The sequence below is a fragment of the Hyperolius riggenbachi genome, chromosome 10 (genome assembly GCF_040937935.1).
Source record: "Hyperolius riggenbachi isolate aHypRig1 chromosome 10, aHypRig1.pri, whole genome shotgun sequence".
Taxonomy (NCBI): Eukaryota; Metazoa; Chordata; class Amphibia; order Anura; family Hyperoliidae; genus Hyperolius; species Hyperolius riggenbachi.
In genome coordinates, this window is record NC_090655.1 from 54,145,253 (window position 1) to 54,168,838 (window position 23,586).

The 23,586-nt window shown below is 42.2% G+C and overlaps 1 protein-coding gene across 7 annotated transcripts in view; it reads left to right on the forward strand.

Moving 5' to 3' along the window:
- Nucleotides 1–23,586, forward strand: part of LOC137535751 (VPS10 domain-containing receptor SorCS1-like) — a 1,470,659-nt gene that overhangs the window by 357,365 nt on the left and 1,089,708 nt on the right. For all 7 annotated transcript variants that reach the window (XM_068257627.1, XM_068257625.1, XM_068257626.1 and 4 more), the window contains one exon: nucleotides 12,844–12,932. In XM_068257627.1, coding sequence (XP_068113728.1) covers nucleotides 12,890–12,932 — 43 coding nt within the window. In that variant the 5' untranslated portion in view covers nucleotides 12,844–12,889. The remainder of the gene's footprint in view (nucleotides 1–12,843; nucleotides 12,933–23,586) is intronic.

Here is a 23,586-nt window from a genome sequence, read left to right on the forward strand (position 1 = left end):
GGGGGGGGGGATTAGGCACTATGGAAAGCTTTAATAGATAGTTTGGTTTAGTAGATTGATGCCCACCTATCTTTCCTGTGATTGTAATTTGAGAGGGGCATGGACTTCAGAGGACCAGGACACTTGCTGAATACTAACACAGTGACCAACAGAGGAGACATTTGCAAAGTAAAGAATCAGAGGCTCATTGGCCAGAGGGAGCTTTTTATGGAGGTCAGTATCTGTTTTTCACCCTACAGGTTACTTTTTATATACTTCCCGAAGTTACATTTTAAAGTTTAATGCCACAGTTGTTCCAAAGGTTCTGCCTAATATTTAATTAATCACTTAGTAGATGAAATACATAGTGTTGTCATTTTTGTGGACGTTGGATCAGATACAATATGTCCTCCAGTGTTTTTCAACTTTAGAACATCAACCCCATTGTGTCAACCTTTCCAGCTTTCTGCCTCCTCCTCTCATATTTACTTCCATCAATTCGTAAACAGGAAAAAGCGAGTCACACTAAGTATTACATATGCATCAAGTATTAAAGCTGGCTGTTTGAAATAAACTCACACGTTTTGGTCTCTTGTAGTGAAGGTTTGATATGATGCCTGCCGCTTTGAACTTGGACTGGTTGTCAACTTATCAGATTGTTCCTACAAATTAATTAAATTCATACCCTTTATTAATGCAAACCTCAATGGTTGTAACAGATGTCTGGAATGCATTAATACAATAGCATTGTGCTTTATTCTTGCTAAGGTGATCAGGAAATAACACTAAGGCCCATATGCAATTAACTTTTTCTCCAGAGTTATCTCCTAGGAGATCATTTTTATAATCTCTTTAAAATAACTTTTCTGCATTTCACAATTGAAAAAGTACCCTAAAGTTGGTGGAAAAGTACTATCACAGTTATTGTGAGTATTTTCGTGCTTGCTGGTGGTTTAAATGGTATTTTATCACAACGTGTGAAAATATCACCTAGGAGAAAACTCTGGAGAAAAAAGGGAATTGCATATGGCCTTTTGTGTCAAACAATGCCAATGTTCAGTATTGGATGTGTTTAATTATGATGACATCATAACATTAGAAAGGCAACAAAATGATACTATTAGTGATTAGAAATGGCCCAGACTTGGAGAACTCATGGAGACGCACGTGATCAGTTTCATCAGCTGATGGATTTGTAAGCCTCTGATTTGCTGACATGACTTCCTGGTTTAACACATGATCATGACCAGCAAATCAGAGACTTACAAATCCATCAGCTGATCAAACTGATCATGTGCTTCTCCATGAGTTCTCCAAGTCTGGCCCATTTCTATTAGTGATGATCGGAATCCGCTGATTATGATTACACAAATTTTTAAGTACATTTTTGCAATCATGCCTATACGTAATTAGGATTTGTAAATTCAATTGATTTTGTGTAATAATTTGTAATTTGCCGTTCATTTTCACGTAATTTTCGAATAATTTTATACCGAATAGCGGTGAATAGCAAAACCTCCATACATGCTATTGTCACCTACATATGTTAAGGAGAATAGTGGGTACAAGTCAAAAAAATAATTTTTCAAAAAGACCCTGTATTTTTTAAGAAAATCGATTTTAAAAATGCAAAGGAAACATGGTTTTTAAACTTAGAAAAATGACGGTTTAAAAACTATTTTTCCTTTGCAATTTTAAAAATAAATTTTCTCAAAACTGTAAGATCTTTTTCAAAAATTATATTTTTGGGGGACTTGTACACACTATTCTCCGCTACATATGTAGCAATTTTGGTGGCAATAGCATGTATGGGGGCTTTGTTAAGAACTACTACAATTGTCACAAAAATGATGCCAAAATTTACGCAAAATTATGAATTAAACTCATTCATAATTTTGCGTAAATGTTCACATAATTTGTGTGCCGATTTTAACAGTTCATAGCAAAGCCCCCATACATGCTACAGATTAAATTATTTGTAATTATTTAATTAATTTAATTATTAATTTTTAATTACAATTTTTTTTTCAAAAATTTCACACTACTTTTGCATCATAATTGTGAATTTGTATGCAAAATTACATCTATACAAAATCTGTGTTTATCACTAATACTAATAGCATAACACAAAGCAAACTAATAATGACATAGCAGGTAAACATTTTAAAGAGGAACTGTAACGGCAAAACGTCCCCTGGGGGGTACTTACCTCGGGTGGGGGAAGCCTCCGGATCCTAATGAGGCTTCCCACGCCGTCCTGCGTCCCTCAGGGGTCTCGCTGCAGCCCTCCGTACAGCCATGACGTAATATTTACCTTCCTGGCTCCTGCGCAGGCGCTCTGGCGGCTGTTGGCTCCGAAGGATACCCGATCGCCGTCGGGTCCGCTCTACTGCGCAGGCGCAAGTCTCCGGCACCTGCGCAGTAGAGCGGACCCGATGGAGATCGGGTATTTCCGTCTATTTCCGAGCCGAATGCAGCCACAGCGCCCCCGCTGGAGCCAGCAAAGGTAAATATTGAAATTACAGTCGGGCCTGTCGCCGGCTGTTCAGAGGGCTGCAGCGAGACCCCCCGTGGGACGGAGGACGGCGTGGGAAGCCTCATTAGGATCCGGAGGCTTCCCCCACCTGAGGTGAGTACCCCCCAGGGGATCTTTTTAAAGTTACAGAGTCTCTTTAAGATTTAGCGTAACAATTACCATATGACTAACAGAAGGCATAAAATTTAGCTTAGTGGCTAAATAGTCTCAGGTTCATACCGTGGAAGTTGGAGTTCTTGGAGTTTGTATTTGCATCAGGTACTCTAGAAAAATGAAGGAATGGTAAATAGGGATGCATTCAGATTCTGCAGAATTTAAATGTCCGCATTTTGGTAATTTTAGCCCCAATCACAGTACTCTAATACTTTTGAATCAACTTGTAAGTATTTGGTCAATCACAAAATGCAAGAAAATGACAAAAAAAGACTCCTCAGAAATCCAGGATTCGGTATTAGTGGGAATTGGAAAATCTTCGGAATTAGAATTTTTTGTGTAATCGGAAATTGGGATTTCCGACCATTCCTAATGGTAAAGTCATTAGATTTAATGGACAAAAGTTTGGGCAGAAATGTTGCATTTTGCTAAATTTGCTGCTTTTTCATTTTCTTTTTTTTTAACGGTTTTCTGTGGTATACCGATTAACAAATTCAAACATTTCATACTTTTATTATCAAATGCATCACATTTTTGAAGAGATTCTATAGTTTCGCTGTTGGCCCTTCTTCTTTATCACTTCTGCAGTTTGCTCTTGCATGCTGGATACCAGATTCTGTGACAAATATTTACTGATGGTGACCCATTCTTGCTTTGTTATTGAGCAGATTAACATTTTCAGGGCTTCTGGTTGTATTCCCATATTTTAAGAATTGCCTACAGATTCTCAATGGGATAAGATCGGAGGAGTTTCCTGGCAAACTGTTATGATGTCTTTCGTTAACTCTTTTGCGCTGACGTAACTAAGCAGCTTGGGGCCCCATGCAAGTTTTTATAGGACCCCCAAGCACTCTAATAATATAGAGGTGTTCATTACCAACATAGCACCAATGAAAAGCTAATAAGATGGATAAAGGCAGGCCCCTAGTGGGCATCTCTGGTCCAGGGGCCTCGGTGCAGTCGCAGCTTCTGCATCCCCTAGTGCTATGCTACTGCTCTTTGCCTTGAGACATGGTGCTTCATCATTATGCTGGACTTTATACAGAGTATCACTAAACCGAGCCTGGATTGCTGGGAGAAGTTGATCTTCGATGTTGTGTTGACACCATTTCTGATAATTCATGATGGAAGTCTTGGCCCTTGGATGAGAAGTAACCCCCCACACATGGATTGTGTCAGGATAATGCACTGTTCACATGACAAAGGACTCATGTTAGCGTTCTTATTTTCAACTCTGAACAAGCAATTTTCCAAATGTCTCATTCAGAAGGAGAATTCATTGGTGAAAATAACTTTGCACCGGTCTTCTACTGTCCACTTATTGAACTTCTTGCAGAAATTAAAGGGATACTTAAGTGATATAAACAAAGGCAGTTATACTTCCCTGGGGCTTCTACCGGCCCCCTACAGTCCCCCTGTGCCCGCGCCAGTACTCAACAATCCTCCGGTCCCCTGCTACAGCTCACTTTTGCCTTTGGCAACTAAACCTGTCGCTCGTCTGTGCTCCCGTCACCAGGAGTGTCCTGCGCAGTCAACGGGAGCGCAGATGAGTACATGCCTTTTTTATATCACTTAAGTATCCCTTTAAATCTGTCCATCTTTTTGGGGGGAATAAACAGACTTATTGTGCCTTTTGTGGCACAAAGACATTGTTTAAAAGTCGTCTCTGCCACTGTTCATGCACATGAACTGAACTGACACTCAAATGCTGCCTATGTTACTGTTGAGCAAGCGGTGTACCAGTGGCAACATGATTCTGCAGCTGACTCCTCAGGAGGAGATGGACCAGATGCTTGCTTAATACTGGAGGATGGAGGCGCCACAAAAATAATAAAACAATTAAAAACTGTTTAAAAGATGAGGCAATGGTTGGTTTACATCTCCTGTAGATAAAGTAGCCAGTATGACTCCAAGAAATTTCATAAAGTATATTGCACAGAAATAGGGTTATACAATGCATTTTGGGGGCCTTCCCAGCTTCCTCAGGTCAATAGAACAAAAAAAAAAGTGCCTTGTTGCTTTCAGCGCAAAGACTCAAGCCCCTCCTCTGTGCAAATTTTCCCCATTCTGTTCTTAGATGTGAGCATAAACTAATTCTCCCTACTTGCATATCTGCGTAAAATGTATGCGTTGCACAGATGCCCTGTGATTAGATCATTGCACAAATAATCAGGCTTACAGGTGTTTTAATAGTGTATTCAATGAACAGACATAATATTATGATTTAGTACCATAAAGCTACATAACCTAGCATAACAAAACAATACCTACTAGATTTTTTTGTTTTGTTTTTTATGTATTTTCTGTAAAACACATCCAGGCTTTAGCAATCAGTTTAATCTGCTTATTAAGCTATTTTGAACTCTGTTTGACGTTAACCTTTCTCAGCAAAAGCAGCAGGATGAATGAAAAGGCGGGCAGGCATGTCTTTTTTTTATTATATGTAAGGGGAAAAAAGGGTGGGTAAATCCTGCCAAGAAGCCCATAAAGATATTGTAATTTTCTCCCTGCCCGTCCATCAATCTTTTGTGCATTCTTCGGTGAAGATTTTCTTTCATCCGTTTCTCAAGCGCTGCCTTCCAAGTGAGAGGCCTGGCCATAGCTTCATTTTTCCAGGGTGGCCGTGAGATCTGTTTATTACTGGAGTGACACTCTACCAATTTTTTTCAAATTGAAAATCAGCAGGAGATTTTGAGAAGATTGAATAGCTTAGCGCTTGATGGGATCGTGGTGCTTCGTGTGAGGCTTTTCGAGTCTTTGTGGTTGCGTTAGCTGTGGCAGCGGCATGGTGTGCGATGGCCGTTCTATGCTTTGCAGAGATGTGTTAGCCCTGCAACTCACAGCTATACGATACTGATAAATACGCTTACGTTTTAGAGAGAGCCACCTGGGAGACATTGTTAAAGTGAACCTCCAGACTAAAAATCTACTCAGCAGCACTGAAAAGGCCTGGTGTTTCTTTAACAGTTTCACAGCATCAGAACTTTGTTTTTCTTACCAAGCCTCATTTTTAGCTGCACAGAAGCTAAGCTCCACCCCATCAAAGAAATCTGCCTGGAGATTTTCCTATGATGCTGTGCAAAGCATAATGGGATTTCTGATGTTGTTTTTCTCCTTCTGCTTTTTTTTTTTTTTTTTTAATTTGAGATTTGAAGCCTAGCGCTGGCTGCTGGGCGGGGTGATCAGGACACAGGACAGTTGGAACTGTGTCTCCTGTTCCCTTTCACCTCCTTTCAACCAAAAAGATGGCTGCCCCCATGAATCACACACATTTGCTTGTTTTTTTAAAACAGGGTGGGTAAGAGTTTATGTTACCGATCTATTTTAATAAACATAACTAATGTAACTTAATGATAGTGGGGTTGAGTCAAAATAGAGTGCTAACTGATAGCACGTGCTATGCAGTTAACACGCGAAGTGCCGCGCGCTCTCCTTTGCGCGCGCAAAGTCTTACATTTACAAATCGTAATTATGTTTGGCCGTAAATGCAAAAATGTACACAAAATTTCACGTAATCGTAATTAGCGGATTACATCCATTCCTATGTTGTGCATAAAACTGTACATTTACTTATGCTTTCCTGGTTCTCTGGCCAGCCAAGGCCCTCTCCACAGCCAATTACATGCATCAGAAAATGTTAAAGAGGAACTTCAGCCTAAACAAACATACTGAGGTTGATCACAAAAGAGTGCTAACTGATAGCACGGCCGTGCTAACTGATAGCACGGCCGTGCTATGCAGTTAACACACAAAGTGCTGCACGTGCACCTTTGTGCATGCAAAGTCTTACGCCCGCGCGATAACTAACGTTTGTGCACGATAAAGTGGACATTTGCGCGCGTTGTCGCACACAAACATCAGTTATCGCGAGGGCGTAAGACTTTGCATGCACAAAGGTGCACGTGCGGCACTTTGTGTGTTAACTGCATAGCACGGCCGTGCTATCAGTTAGCACTCTTTTGTGATCAACCTCAGTATGTTTATTTAGGCTGAAGTTCCTCTTTAACATTTTCTGATGCATGTAATTGGCTGTGGAGAGGGCCTGGGCAGGCCAGAGAGTGCAGGGAGCAAACTGCAAATCGGAATTGGAATCGGATGTAAAAACTGATTAAAAGCGGAATCTGAATCGGAATCACTTGCAGTGTGCAAGAGGCCTTAGGGAGTTTTGCCTTGAACTCCTTACTGAATAGGTACAGATCCTAGCCAGGATTTGAACCCTGGTCTCCCATGTCAAAGGCAGAGCCCTTAACCAATACACTATCCAGCCACTGCAGTAGGCTGTAGGCTCCCTGCACACTGCAAATCCGTTTTCTGATTCTGATTCCGATTCTGTTTCCGATTCCGATTTTCAATTCCGATTTTCCCTGAATACATTCAACAGAAAAACGGATAAAAAAAACTCAGCATGCAGTAAAGATTAAAAATCTGAATCGGAATCAGAGGTAAAAACCGATTAAAAATCGTAAATGCATGCAGTGTGCAAGAGGCCTTAAAGAGAATTTTTCAAACCGACCTTGTAGTTTTTTAGAAAATCAATTTTAAAAATGCAAAGGAAAAATGGTTTTTAAACTCAGAAAATTGACAGTTTAAAAACCATTTTTTTAAAATCTATTATCTCTAAAACTACCAGGTCTTTTTGAATTTTTTTTTTTAACTTATATAGAGTGACCAGACGTCCCGGATTGCCCGGGACACGTCCCGGATTCGGGGTCCGCTGTCCCAGGCTTAATGAGGTCCCGGGAAACGTCCCGCTTTCAGCAGCGGGACGTCCCGGCCTCGGGACTCTGGCCACTCTCTCCTCAATGAACTGGCAGCGGCGTCTATAGACGCCGTGCCAGTTCATTGCCCGCAGCCCCGCTCCAGCCTCCTCTTACGGTGTCTGTTCCGACACCGGCAGGCGAGCAGGGCTACGGCAAGATGGCCGCCGGAGCCCTGTACTGGAGACCTATTTGTGTCACTAGTACAGGGCTTCGGGCGCCATCTTGCCGTAGCCCTGTCAGCGCGGGAGACCAGAGCAGGAGGAACAAGACGGTCCCGGGACGGAGCAGCGCGCCAGAGGCCAGACACTTCTGCCAGGTGAGTAAATGCTTTCTTTTCCAGGTGAAATGTTTGCCCGCATTGTTTCTTTTCTGGTGAAATGTTTGCCCGCATTGTTTCTTTTCCAGGTGAATTGTTTGCCCGCATTGTTTCTTTTCCAGGTGAAATGTTTGCCCGCATTGTTTCTTTTCCAGGTGAAATGTTTGCCCGCATTGTTTCTTTTCCAGGTGAAATGTTTGCCCGCATTGTTTCTTTTCCAGGTGAAATGTTTGCCCGCATTGTTTCTTTTCTGGTGAAATGTTTGCCCGCATTGTTTCTTTTCTAGTGAAATGTTATTGTTTGCCCGCATTGTTTCTTTTCTGGCGAAATGTTTGCCTGCAGTGCGTTTCTTTTCTGGCGAAATGTTTGCCCGCAGTGCGTTTCTTTTCTGGCGAAATGTTTGCCGCATTGCGTTTCTTTTCTGGTGAAATGTTTGCCCGCAGTGCGTTTCTTTTCTGGCGAAATGTTTGCCCGCATTGCGTTTCTTTTCTGGCGAAATGTTTGCCCGCAGTGCGTTTCTTTTCTGGCGAAATGTTTGCCCGCATTGCGTTTATTTTGTACTAACATGTTGCCCGCATTGCGTTTATTTTGTACTGACATGTTTGCCCGCATTGCATTTATTTTATACTGACATGTTGCCTATTGCGTTTATTTTCTGGTGTCCGGGGTAACTGTTACTGCATTTATTATTTAATGGTCATAGATGGCTATGTTTGCTGCTTTGTGGTTACGGTATACTATTAGCATCACACAGTTTCTGCACACCCATGATACAAAGTCTCGTTTGTCCACATCATGGCGTAAACACTGCTTTCTTATGCCTCGCTGTTACATCATTATGTTAGCTCCGCCCATACAATGTCATGGCCACGCCCATACCGCAAGGTAAGGCAATGGGGCCTAGCACACCTGCAGCATTGCAATGCACCGGAAGTGCCCAATCCGCCACCGAGCCACCACAAAGTCAACAGCACGTTACCGTTGGAGTTCTGCAACAATGCAGAGGTGGTTGAAGTAATGTAGCTCAATGGGAGACGCAGGAATTTTAAACATGTTGGCGGTTGTGCTGCACACATGTGTTGAATGAGGGGGATACGATTGGGAAACTCAGGAATCCCAGTGATGTACTTCCTGCTAGACAGGAAGTACATCACTGGGCGATGGGCAATGAAACCGGCCTCCATTATTTTAGGCGCATGGCAAAAAGGGTGTTGAATATTACTGCTAGTAGAATACTGGTAAAAATGACAGATATTCTACTACAAAAAGGGCATCTAAAGTCAGCCTAAAAAAAATCAGTTTAGCTTATCTGGGGCTTTTTGCAGCCCCCTGGAGTCATCTTGTGCCCGCACCGTCTGTGCGAGCAGCCAGCAGCGGCAACCCCCGAAAAGCTGGCTGGCCACGCGCCTCCTCACCTCGCTCCTCCTAGCCACCAGCTTTGTGGGGGTCGCCGCTGCTTGCCTGGGTCATTGATTCATACAGTATAAGATTCACAAAAGAACCAGGTAAACAGCCTTTTTATATGAAGGCCTCAACACTGGCGCATCCAGTTCCCACTCACTACAGGTCTGCTAGTTAAAATTAAAAAAAAGTAACACAATAAAGATGAAACGGACATCGGAGCTGTAATTGTGATGATGATGATGTAATGCGATCCAGAATAGGGTGATATTAAGCCAGGTTTCATCTCAGCCTGGCCGTCTTCCAGGATCTTTAATAAAGTCCAATTAGAAAAATGAAGCTTTTAAGGAGGCCCATGACACATATCCGTGGCGATGTCATAACAGCTCCCGTTTAAGTTAATGTCCTTCAACGTGAAAGCAAATCTGATCTACTGATTGTAGGATTCCCCTGGTAGGCTTTCTCATCTGCCGAGTGACTCTCTATATTAGAGTCTAGATTGATGGGGCCGTGGCACCTTGTACACGGCTACCAACAAACTCTATCCACTCGTACTTTATAAAATATCTGTACTGCTATTTCCAGCTAACCAGCAAGACTCCTCTTATCTGTCTAAATTTTAGGCTTTTAGGACACAAAAGACGTTTGTAGCTATGAGCGATCTCTGCAAAAGGTAACTAAAGCAGACATATTTCTGTAAAGATTGTATTTATCTTCTAGGGCAAGGTATGTTCAAAGAAATAGCAAGGTAGCTTCAAGTACAACCAAGGCACCCAACACGTAATACACTTACCCCGGAGTACATATACATATATTCTGGGGTAATCTGAGGCTCAAGGAGTACTTGTCAACCAATTACAGTCACTTTTAAAGTGAACCTGAGGTGAGAGTACAAAAGAGATGACACTGAGAGCTCAATATAGTGTAGTATGTACCGGAAAATGGTGGATTTCTTAAAGAGTACAATTCATACTCACAAACCAGGGTTACCTCCTAGGCAACCACTGTATAGGCACATACAGAGCAGGGACAAGGTCCTCAAGCACCCAAGGCTGAGACACCAAAGTGCGCCCCTCCATCCCTCCCACCTCAGCTGTCACACACGGATTACTATTAGACTAAGAGGGCCACAGGGCCCACAACCTCCCCAACACCTTAATATCTAGTTATATGGCTTGCAGTCACTGCTATACATCCCCTTTTCTTATTTCTTTCTGCTTCATACACAATTAGGAATGACAGCTGAATGAATTCTGCGCCCCCTCCTACACTGCGCCCTGAGGCTGGAGCCTCTCCAGCCTATGCCTCGGCCCGGCCCTGGGCACATAGCTCACAACTGTCCCTCTTTTGGAGGGACAGTCCCTCTTTTGGAGCCCTGTCCCTATGTCCCTCTTTCTTCCTTATTTGTCCCTCTTTCAGGACTTTGTCCCTCTTTCTATGTAAATATATAGATTTCTTTACTGAAAAATATGTTTGCTTGACTCTAAACTTTATTCCCATCCTTTAAATTGATATATGTGAGAGATCGCGGAAAAGCTGCCGCATGTGCTACTGAGGAGGCGGCTGATTCCACATCCAGTGCGGCGGTTTGCACGCGGAAGCGTGTGTCTGGTAGCAGGGCAGAACGCGGAAAAGCCGCCGCATGCAACAACAGTAAGGCGGCTGGTTCTACGTCCAGCGCGGCGGTTTGCACGCAGCAGCGTGTGTCTGGTGTGGCTGAGTCTGTTAGTGCACATAGACTTAGGAATACACGCGCGCGCGCTGAGAGGCAGAATTCTTATACTAAGCAGGAAGAGTCAGTTGACCACGCCGATCAGTTGACTCCAGAGCAGGATACTATTGGTTGAGCAATTAGGGGTGGTGCTGGAGAGCACTACTCCATATATAGTTTCTGCTGGTCACTTGCAAGTTGTCTGCCGTTGCGATCACTACGTGGAAGCACTCAGACCTAGTCAGATCCTTCAGTATGTTTGAACCAGGTGGACCTGGGAATTCACACTTAGCCAGATTATTTGAATTGTATTCTGTTTATGCTTAAGCTAGTTCCAGGGTGTAGAGACCAAGGACCTCACACCCAGCTTAGGGAACTGTGTTATCATCTGTGTTATACCTTCAGACTAGTTCCAGGGTGTAGAGACCAAGGACCTCACACCCAGCTTAGGGAACTGTACTACCATCTGTGTTATATTTCAGACTAGTTCCAGGGTGCTGAGACCACGGACCTCGCACCCAGTCTAGGGAACTGTATTATCATCTGTGTATACTTCAGTCTAGTTCCGGGGTGCTGAGACTAAGGACCTCGCACCCAGAATAGGCATTGTTGTTATATGTTATGACTTATAGCTTTTCCGACTACTCCTCTGTCTTCTGATTCGGTACCTCGCATATCTGATATTCCGTTGCCAGACCCTGCTTGCCTAGGATACCGAATCAGCCTTCTGTCTTTTGTACCTTATCTGTCAGTGTGTTGCCGACCAGGTGAGGCCGACCTTGAGAGCTATCTCTCCTGTTAAGAGATAGTCTCCAGACCAGATAGTGACATCCACCGTCAGGGGTCACTCACTCTCTGGCCTTCCCTATCCTCAGCCTGACTCCTCCCCTTGAGGAGCCTCAGGCTGCTGGAAGGTTCTTGTGCTCTCAGAGCAGAGTCTCCTTACTGTCAATGATCACCTGCTCAGCAGGTGCGTTACTCAAAGTATTACTGTTACACCAAACACTCACATACCTATAGGTGTCCAGAGGTTAGCAATATATCTGGATTATCGGTGATTCTGCAGATCATCAATAACCAGGTATATATCTGCATTCTTGGTGATACTGCAGATCACAATAATCAGATTCTCTCTGCGTGCTGACACCAATTGTTACAATATATTTATTACTTTCAATTGTTAATATGAATGAAAATGAACCAGAATAGAAAGGACCAGTGTGGTTTGAATTGTAAAAAATCATAATTTTCTTATGAAATATTTATAGTGTGCGTGATTAGAGGTGTGTCAGGGGCGTGGTTAGAGATGTGCCAGGGGTGGATACAAGTATTTGTGATGTAAACAGAGGCGCTAAAAGGATAAAATAGACTAAAATAGTTAAAATGCTTGGAAGGCAGTGGTGGACTTACCTCCTATAAGCAGACACAAAACTGTCGATTTCAACACGTATACATTTATTAATATACTCCATAAAGTGCTTGCCTGAGGTGAGAGTGATATAGAGGCTGACATATTTATTTCTTTTCATTCAATACCAGTTGCCTGGCCATCCTGCTGATCCTCTGCCTTCAATACGTTTAGCAATAAACCCTGACGCATGCAGCAGATCAGGTGTTTCTGATATTTTTTATTCTTCTATCAAATGTTTGGCTAATTTTTAAATGTTTACAATTGTGCTTAGTAAAATAGTGTTATGTTTTTTTGTTTTTTTTATTACACCATGACTCATTGAGTTGTTTGGGGGCAGCATTTTTCTGCTTTTTTCCACTACCTTTCCCAGATCCACTCTGAGCCCTTTGAAAACTAGTTTAATTTTTTTTTCTTTCGTTTTTGGATGACTGGTGTTGGTTGGACCAATATTTTTCTTTTTTTCTTTTTGGCCACAAATTTAAATTGTATGCCATCTTCTGTCAAGACATCGACTGTCTTCAGTAAAGCTCGTAATCCAGTTTTGGAGGCAGCCTAATAATTGTAATTATGTTATAGGATGTGGGAAGAAAATCCAAGAAAACACAGATAATATACAAATTCCATGCAGATGGTGTCCTGGCCCAGATTGGAACCTACAATACAAGGTAGGCATACAGTCACTACACCAGCATGCAACTCATGCAATGCCAGAACGTTAGCACACAGTTAAACCGTAATTGAAGTGAAAGCATGGAGAGTGGAGAAAAAACAGGCACTATCAATATGCAAAATGTATTGCTCTTACTCACAGTATGCAAATACATACATCACTACGAGTCTCTTCAGCAGGTGCAAATAAGTATTTTTAGGTATAATTAAGCTATTTATAGATGTAAGGATCCATCTTTGATTTGCATGAACAATTTTACACACGCGGACACACACACATGGACACTCATATTGCTTAATGAGGAGCTGTTGCAAAAATCTTGAAATTTAAAACACATACAAATAAGAAGTACATTTCATACTGAGAAAAATTAGCCATAAATTACTTTTCTCCTATGTTGCTGTCACTTACAGTAGGTAGTAGAAATCTAATAGTTTTGGGCTAGTCCGTCTCTCCATAGGGGATTCTCAGAATGGTCTTTATTCTTTATAAAACTCCCTCCCTGAAAAAGATTTATACAAAGATGGTGGACAGCCTCCCTGCTCACCATACACTTTTTTGGCAGTTGGACGGAGCAACTGCCATAATGCCATTCACTAAGTGCATTTTGAAAATAAAAAAATCCCCGTGAACCCTCCATGAGGAGATGGGCTAGTCCAAAACTGGTTGGATCTGTCAGATTTCTACCTACTGTAAGTGACAGCAACATAGGAGAAAATTAATTTATGGCTCATTTTACTCTGGAAAAAACATACTTTTTAATTGTATATGTTTACATATATTTTAATTTTTTTTTTCGATTTTCACGACAGAGGTCCTTCAGGCAGGGAATACACTTGTCTTTCAGTTTCCTGCGTAAGTTTTCTGCACACCAAGTGTCTTTCCATGCAGGAAAACGCGCACGTTTTTTCACAGCAGCTATTGTAATTGATACAGAAAACTGAGAAAATGTGCAGAATCGGAATACAGAATGTAATTGTTTTCTCTGCGTGTGAAAAACACATTAAAGAGAAACTCCAACCTAGAATTGAACTTTATCCCAATCAGTAGCTGATACCCCTTTTACATGAGAAATATAATGCTTTTCACAAACAGACCATCAGGGGGCGCTGTATGACTGATTTTGTGCTGAAACTCCTCCCACAAGAAGTTCTGGGTACTTTTGGCAGTTTGTTACAATGTAACAAGGTTCACAGACAGGAAATAGCGGTTTACAGCTGTCTCTCACAGCCAAAACAGCTAGGAGCAGCTACATAACCTTCCCACAGTAAAAATGTCACCATGTAATAAATGTCAGAATGTAAATCGGGGAGAGGAAAGATTTTACAATGAGCAAACACTGACTAAATCATTTATACATAATTATGGTAAAAAATTAAGCACTTTTTTTACTACATTATTTTTCACTGGAGTTCCTCTTTAAGTGTGATTTAGCCCATTGATTAACATGAGTTCTCAGTTTTTCTGTGCAGAAAAAGCGTACGGAAACAGTCAAGTGTGTTCCCTGCCTCAATGAAAACATGTCTTATATTTTATACTAGCTGATTGCCCGGCATTGCCCGGGTATGTATTAGACTGGTGTTGGCTCCGCCCACTTTTTCTAACCCTTTGGGCCTGTTTCCACTACACGCAGATTGGATGCAGAATGGATGCAGAAAAACTGACTCCAATGAATGTCTATGGGCCTGTTTCCACTAAACGCGATTTTTCTGATGCAGAATTTCCCATAGGCATTCATTGGAGTCAGTTTTTCTGCATCCATTCTGCATCCAATCTGCGTGTAGTGGAAATAGTCCCTAATACATATATATCACTTACTTGAACTATAGGGAAACTAAGACATTGCCTTGCACATCAGTTGTCCTTTCAGTTATAACTGACAGCAACTAATATAGTGAAGAAGGGCCCTAAGGCTTCCAGCTTCCTGAGAGAGAAGTCTGACAAGATCCCGTCAGAACTGAAAGGAACCATTGTTAGAAGAAAATGGTGAGCTTCTGGGAGGAACTGACGGGCGAGGTAAGTATGTCATATTCATTTGCAGGTGCATCATGTGTTTATTTTAAATCATTTTACTCAGTTTAGGTTCACTTTAAGAATCGGTATAACAGTTACTCCTGGAAACACGTAATCCGGCGTCAGTGACACGTCAAGATGCTTATTAAATACCTTCACATAAAATGCATCCCTAGGGGATTAAGGCTAAATATTCAACCCTCATTTTGCAAAAGGGATAAACTGTGTCTTGAGGGATGGTTTAAGATTACGAACAAATGTAGTCTTGAGTTAATGACAATAACGGCACAGGGGCTCCAGAGAGGAATGTCCTACTTCCAGGGTTTGTGTAGTAATCCCAGTAGATAGGAGACACTTTCTCTATTCATCTCAATTTACTGCATAGACTGAGGCACTGAACAGTCTTTGGAATCAGTGAAGGTTATGTGTTGTATGAGATATTTACAGGTGATAGATGCCTCCTTATACTTGGATGATCATATGTTGCTGGACTGTGACAAATGACTGTTTATACCTGTACCATTCTCTGCCGCATTATCAGCGACAGAACTGTCTCCGTGTACTGAAATATTTATATCTTATGTCCATTGCTGATTCTGATGAGCTTATGTAGGCAGTGATTCCCGAAAACGAATCCTATATCAATTTTTGCTTGTACTAACAGTATAACAGCCAGCCCGCCACCTATTATGTGCTTTAATTGCAGTTACACGTCTACATTCATCTTATTAACACGCTATTGCAAGGATATAAAAAAGCGTACATATTGCGCCGTCGCATGAGTTTGGTGCCATTAGTAGTAAAATATTGGTAATTTAGATTACTAATATTTTACTATTCACTACCCAGCACCCGTTCTTACTTAAACTCACTGCTGTAGAGGCCTAATCCTAATCCCTTACCTAATGCCTAACCCCAACCCCCCCCAGTAGGTGCCTAACCCTAACCCCATCTTCTAATGCCTAACCCTATTCCTCACCCCCCCCCCCCATATTTTACTCTGCACTACCCAGCACCCGTTCTTACTTAAACTCGCTGCTGTAGAGGCCTAACCCTAATCCCTTACCTAATGCCTAACCCTAACCCCCCCCCCAGTAGGTGCCTAACCCTAAGCCCCATCTTCTAATGCCGAACCCTATGCCTCCCCCCCCCCCATATTTTACTCTGCACTACCTGGAACCCATTCTTACTTGAACTCGCCGTTGTAGATACCTAAACCCTCCCCCCTGCCTAACCCCAACCCCCCAGTAGGTGCCTAACCCTAACACCCACCTAATGTCTAATCCTATGCCCCACCTGTGCCAAAAAGAATCCCTCCTACCTAATGCCTAACACTAACCCCTTTAAGTGCCTAACCGTAAACTACCACACCTAATGCCTAACCCTGACCCCCTTTGGTGATTGGTGGCTAAAACTATCCTTGTAACACTGGTGTCAAAGCAACTGATAGGTGTAGCCTGTCTACGATAGGCTACAATGATGAATGTCTATATAGAAGCCGATCGGCCACTAACCACATTGGATGTCCAAATCACCACTTAGGCACCTGATTACCGATAAATAACACAAGTGTATTTAAGACGTCTGCTGATCACAGAGCCCAATTTGCTTCATCTGAAAAAAAGACCCTAAAAGGTAATCTTGATAAATCCCATAAAGATGAGAGTGTACTTTGAGAGGGTTCAGACTACTTCTTTACAAGTTAGCAAAGATTTTAGCAGGCACACAACTTCCACTTCAACTTCTGGAGAATGTTTAAGCCCAAATAGAAGTGGCAGATAAGAATCATTTTTTATTCACCAAGCATGACTAGGTCGTGCCCAGAATTGGACTTGGCAACAGCAGGACACAGTGGTAAGTAATACTGTGCAGATTTTCAGAAGCACCAGCATGTTACAGATGATAATAACAGTAATAGAAGAACAATATATAGCAAGATGATAACATTGAACAGTGCAACAACAACACTAACCGAAAACGGTCAACTGTGGCCTAAGGGGGATGGAGGTTGTAACCACAGGGAGGAGAAGGGCATAAACAGAGTTTAGAAGTATTACAGAAGAGGGGAAACAAGTTTTCCTACATCTTGTGGTCCTGGCGGGGATGGCCCAGAAGCTCTGGCCCGATGGGAGCCGACTGAAGAAGCTATGGCCTGGGTGAGAGTGGTCACCGACAATTTTCGTTGCTCTCGCAGTCTGGTGTGGTAGATGAGGTATAAAGGGGGAAAGGGTTTCCCAACTTATCCCCTTGGCTGAACTGATGAACTTTTGAATTTTGTATCTGTCACTGGTGGAAGAGCTGGCATACCAGACCAGGAAGGATAATAAGAGGACTGCCTTGATGGTGGTGGTGGAGTAGAAGAACCTCAAGTTTCTGGGTTCTTTAAGTTTCATACTTCTTTAGTTGCAGAAGAAAGAAGAGTCTTTGCTGCACCTTCTTTTGAACTGGATCATTGGGTGGGGACATAGAAACATCAGTGAGAAGATCCACAAGTACTTAGACAAGAAATCAAAATGAATTATTCATCTGTCATCATATAATCTAATTCCCATTGAAAATCAGGTCCTCAGTGGAGGCTTGAGTTTTATTCCAACCCACTTCTCCCATACATTGGGGAATTACATTGATTATGAATGTTTATACTCAGGGACGTAACTAGAAATCACTGGGCCCCCCTGAAAAACTTTGGATGGGGCCCCCTTCCCCATGCACATTGAATATGGACAGTCTACAAATCTTTGTCTACAAAACTTTGTATGATTCCATTATCAGTGGCTGAGTAGATGCAGTCATTAGAACAGTTGTGGAGAGAACAGAAAGTATTTTCTCTCCTTGCCCTTAGTTGTCAGTCTCTGATGATGGTCTTAGTACACGCATCTGTTTCTTTTTTGCAGTTGATATATTAAGTACAACAACATACTGTAGAGCACTCAAATGGAGTTGATGACATTCTTTACCTATTTTAGTGGTTGGGCTCCAGCCTTCCCCCGTAATGTTTACTTTGGACAGCAACACACAGGGAGTCTACTTCTTAGATGTGAAGGTATTACAGTTAGATTGACAAATACCCACTGACAGGGCCAGATAACTTCCCAGAAGCCTATAGGCACACATGTTTTGGTACCCTAAACTCCGCCCACTACAGAACCTGCAAATCCTGGTGCAAAAGCACGTCTGCCTTCCGACATGTACTGTGAGTGTGTTGTCTTCTTCCACCTTATGGCCAGCATGAATGGGAGGCTGGATGGGACTGCCTATCTAGCCTATCCATCCAGTTCTCTGTGGTTCATGCACGGAGCTGGAGTGGTCGCTGCCCAGGAAGCATAGAGAGCTGGATGGAAAGGCTGGATTTGCATTCCCATGGGTTGGTGACCTCAGTACAGCTCGTGGATGGAAAACCTGATGTCTAGTGTACCTAGTAGGGGATGGTCAATGAGGTACAAATCACTCGAATTTCATACAGGGTTATGCAAATGTATGTAGATTTAAAACGGTTGCCACCGTATCCATTCATTTGGTCTATTTTCAAGTTGCATACATTTGCTTTGCATTGCAATTTATATCTCACTGACCAACCCTAGTACCTAGTGCTAAGTCTAGCCCTGCCCTCTGAGTTGTGCAGAAAATAAAAAAAGATGAAAACGAATGCCTTCTTAGCTGCAGATAGCTTCCTTGTACTGAGGATGGCATCCTATACAATAAAATGCAAGTGTCCCTGCGTCATCAACTGGTTGTGTGTCCCTGGCTTTTTTGTACTGAGCATGTGCACAGCCAGGGCAGATAGGGCACAGGGCCGGACCTGACAGTTTGCTGTCTGTGGTTCACAGAGGTTCTCATTGCATTGTGGGAAATAACAGCTTTTTCCAAATGCCAAGCAAGCAGCTCCCTGTGTGCATATACAGTACTTCAGACAGTGGTGGGGAACGAGCAAGCAGGACACATGTGCGCGCATTGCGGGGGGTAGCGGCTGTGACCTAGCTCCCGTTTTTTAACGGGCGGACCTTTTTACTAGTTATATATATTCAGTTTGTAATACATTGTACTACAAATAATAGCAACTTGTTTAAAGAGGAACTTTAGCGAAAAGGAAAAAATAAATAAATCAGTACATAGATTGTAATCTCCCAAGTGCAGGGACCTCCTCCTAATGTTTCTCATACTGCTGTAATTTACCATATGCACATGTGCAACTTTAGAGATATCTCAAACTACAGATTTACTATGCATGTATTTGTATATCTACTATTGAATGTCATGACTGTACAACAGTGTCTTAAATTTCTCATGTCTATTTGTTCCCCAATATTTGTTTTGTGCTATGTACAGCGATACGGAAGATGATGGCACTATATAAATACAAAATAATAATAATAATAATTGCAAAGTGAGAAGTTACAAATCAAAGAGAGATGAAGAAATGATTGATATTCACCATGTAATTAGTTAATATTGCTTGATCCACAATCGGTTTGCACATAATCATGTTTACTGCTGGCAGACATAAAAAAAGTAGACAGCACCAACTGCCATTATCTATAACCACACCCCCTAACAATGCAATAGGGTAAAAGTTTTTGTTCTTTTTAATAGATATACATATGCACAGTTGGAAACAGCTGTTCTTTACCTCAATGCAACAGGGCTCCCACAGTGTGATGCCAGGAACGATCACATTACACTGTGGGAGGGGGTTTCACCACAATATCAGCCATATAGACGTCCCTGATGATCTATTCGAGAAAAGGTAAAGATTTCTCATGGGGAAAGGGGTAACGGCTACTGATTGGGATGAAGTTCAATCTTTGGTTACAGTTCCTCTTTAACTGCAGAGAAAATGGCTAAATCTACACTTGCCAGAGGGTACTCTACACAAACCAATAGTGTGAATTAAACACACACATACACACACACACACATAAATACATTATGTAAGTATAATAGGATAACAGTTTAAAATACCCCCGAGGGGGTGATGTTAAAAGAGGCTAATGACCTCACGGCGCGTCTATAAATAGCTATACTGGTTATAATGACACAGAACACTTAATGACAACATTCAAGTCTCCACATTTTACTGTCTGGGCATTCACATAATATTTCTTTGAATGGCTTATTTTATGCAGCCATTGGCATGCATTATTCATGTATATTATTCTGACTAATAATGATATTACTGTAGTAAAGCTTGTATTCCTTTACCTGTATGCATGCTTTTGTTTATGTCATTAGCCTGTGTCTTGTATTTGTGGATATCAGAGATGAGCAAAAACTGCGCCAGTGCGAATTTATGCATCGTAGTTCGTAGATGTTTCAAAACTATGCTTACGAATTTACACGTAGCTTATGCCCACTATGCATAGTTAACATGTGTATTGCGTAGTGAACTACGAATGCGTTACTCGCGTCTAATTTTCCGCGTACGATTGTATGCTTACAAATTTACGCATTGGAAAGGGGAATGTACGCATAGAAGAGTTCCCGGTATATGCATTTAAAGAGAAATTAGTGCGTAAAATTAACCACTTTACCCCCGCGCGTACGGATTTCTCCGCCCCTTTTTCCATCCTTTCACCCCCAGGGACGGAGAAATCCGTACTCTGCGCACTCCCGCCGCTGTCCGCGCTCCCGCTCGTAAACACGCCGCCCGCCGCTAGTAAACACGCCGCCGCCCGCTCGCCCAGAGATCAACGAACGGGAAAATCCATTCCCGTTTGTTGATCTCAGCCCCGCAATGATCTGCTGCCGCTCGGCTGAGCAGCGCGATCATTGTGAAAAAATAACAAAGTCCCAGCCTCTTTCTACTTCCTGCAAGCGTCCGGAAGGACGCTTGCAGGTCGCATGAAACAAATTTGTAATGTTGCCATCTTGTGGCCAAATAGTAAAACTACACCCTAACCATTTTTTACACACAAATAAACTTGTTTTACACAAAAAATTAACTCCTTACCTCCCACACTCCCTAATTTTTTTTTTTTTTGTAATTAAAAAAAAAAAAAAAAAAAAATTACAATTTAAAAAAAATACATAAATAGTTACCTTAGGGACTGAACTTTTTAAATATTTATGTCAAGAGGGTATAACACTGTTACTTTATAAACTATGGGCTTGTAATTAGGGATGGACGCAAAACTGAAAAAAATGCACCTTTATTTCCAACTAAAATATTGGCGGCAAACATTGTGATAGGGACATAATTTAAACGGTTTTATAACCGGGATAAATAGGCATATACATTTAATGGGTTTTAATTACAGTAGCATGCATTATTTAAAAACTATAAAGGCCGAAAACTGAAAAATAATAAATTTTTTCCCACATTTTTTTCCTATTTTCCCATTAAAACACATTTAGAATAAAATTATTCTTGGCATAATGTCCCACCTAAAGAAAGCCTAATTGGTGGCGAAAAAAACAAGATATAGTTCATTTCATTGCGATAAGTAATAATAAAATTATAGACGAATGAATGGAAGGAGCGCTGAAAGGTGAAAATTGCTCTGGTGGTCAGGGGGTAAAACCCCTCAGTTGGGAAGTGGTTAAGCATCCGCATACACTTCACTTCGCACTACGCTTAATTGCGTATTTTAACGCGTAGTCTACGAAATGCATACGAACCGAATATTTGATTTCGAAGCTGTAGTTTGGCGAAGCGTAATTGCGTAAAACTACGCGTAGTTCCAGCATAGCGAAGTTGGCTGACTACGACCATCCCTGGTGGATATGTAAATGTATCTTATTTGTGATCATTTATGATTTTTTTCCTATTATGTTCCCTGCTATATTCACATTTCTGACTGTTTCTATGTGTTGTTTTGATCATGGTTGGATGAGATCTTCCCTTATCCTGAGACAACCGGTAGTCATTATATTATTTTGGACTTATATAGCACTGACATTTCCTGCAGCGCTTTACAGAGTATACTAAGGAATATTGCAAAAATTAAGCACCTCATACCTCCAGCAGACCTTCCAACCCTAGTACACGCCTTCATGGCTGGGCTATTGCAATGCTTTCCATGCAGGCCTTCCAAAGAAAGGCTTACACCGCCTGCACCTAGTAAAGAATTCTGCCACACGACTGTTAACAAGCCAACCCCGCCATTGCCACATAACACCAATCCTTTACTCACTACAATGGCTACCCATAAAATGAAGAATCCTTTGGCATGCTAACATTCAAATCCCTACATGACCTAGGCCCCAGATACCTGAAGGATGTTGCAACTGCCTCACATCTCCCACAACCTCAGATCAAAAGGATCCAATAACTTGACCACCCTCAGAGTTCAACTAAAAACCTTTAGAACCAGAGCTTTCTGTCATGCTGCCCCTGCCCTATGGGATGCCTTGCCAAACTTAGTCAAGGCAACTCCAACCCTGGACAAGTTTAAATCAAAACTGAAAAGCCACCAGTTTAGTCTGACATTTATGATTACATCATTTTCCCCTGTACTCATCACTATGTACTGATCTGAGACAAGCTTATGCGCTTTGGATCCTACAGGAGAAAAGCACTGTACACAATTTTTGTTGTTGTTGTATAATTGTCGCTCTGCCGAGTTCACAATTTATTGACCCTGCCGCAGTCATATGCAATACAGTAGACTGGCACTTCCTCAGTTTTCATTAACTTTTATTTATTCAGACAATCAGCCAGTGTTTTGGGACTCGCAGATCCCTTCTTCAGGGCTCACAGGTCTGTCTATAGCATTAAAGGCAGTCTCACACAGCACTTTACCACGATGTGCTCGGTTCAGTGGCTGCAGCTTGTCCCATGCAGCAATGCAATGGGTTGTACTGTGAATGCACACTCTTACTTCTAAACTGATGCCTAAACCTAACTGCTAACCCTAAAGGAAACACGAGCCAATGTGCTTTGTTAAAATGGTGGCTACTGTGAGAATGAGTCCTGTTGCTTACCACTCCTCCCATTCACTTCTGTTCTCCTCTGTTCCCCTACAAAAGGCCCTGTTAGTGGCTTCAACTTGGTCAAGCGACAACCTTTATCCCAGACATACTAGGCTGCGCAATCACAGTATGTCCGATCCACCCACTTGTGACCATGCCCCCTCCAGCTCCATGTTCATAGCATGCACTCCCTTCCAGACCACAGTACAAGGAGGGTGGATCGGACATACTGCCCATGTGCAGCCTAGTATGTCTGGGTTAAAGGGAACCTGACTTTATGGGCCAAATAGCGGAGGACTTTATGGGCCGAATAGCGAAGGATCCAGGCAGGGCAGGAGGACGGCGAGGAAGTAAACAGCCTGATGGGGCCTGGAGGAAGCACAAGGTAGGGGCCATTTTTGTATATACCCCTTTCTCAAGCACACTTTAAAGGTCACCGACTAGGCCTAGTTACAACCGCTACCAACCTCTGCGGTGTAATGGAGGGGCAGGAGGAGCAGTAACCATTGGGACCCCTACCCACACATCACAATAATCAGAGTAGCCACGATTTAAACAGAGCAATTCGGTTTGGGTATCCTTCAACCAATGCTCACCTTTTCTCAACTTCAAACCATGCCCCCCCCCCCTCCACACACACACACACACATAGGGGTCTTATCTTAACAAGCGGCAAATTGGCTATACATTGCCAATCATCAGCACGCAAATAAAGTAAAATTGATGCT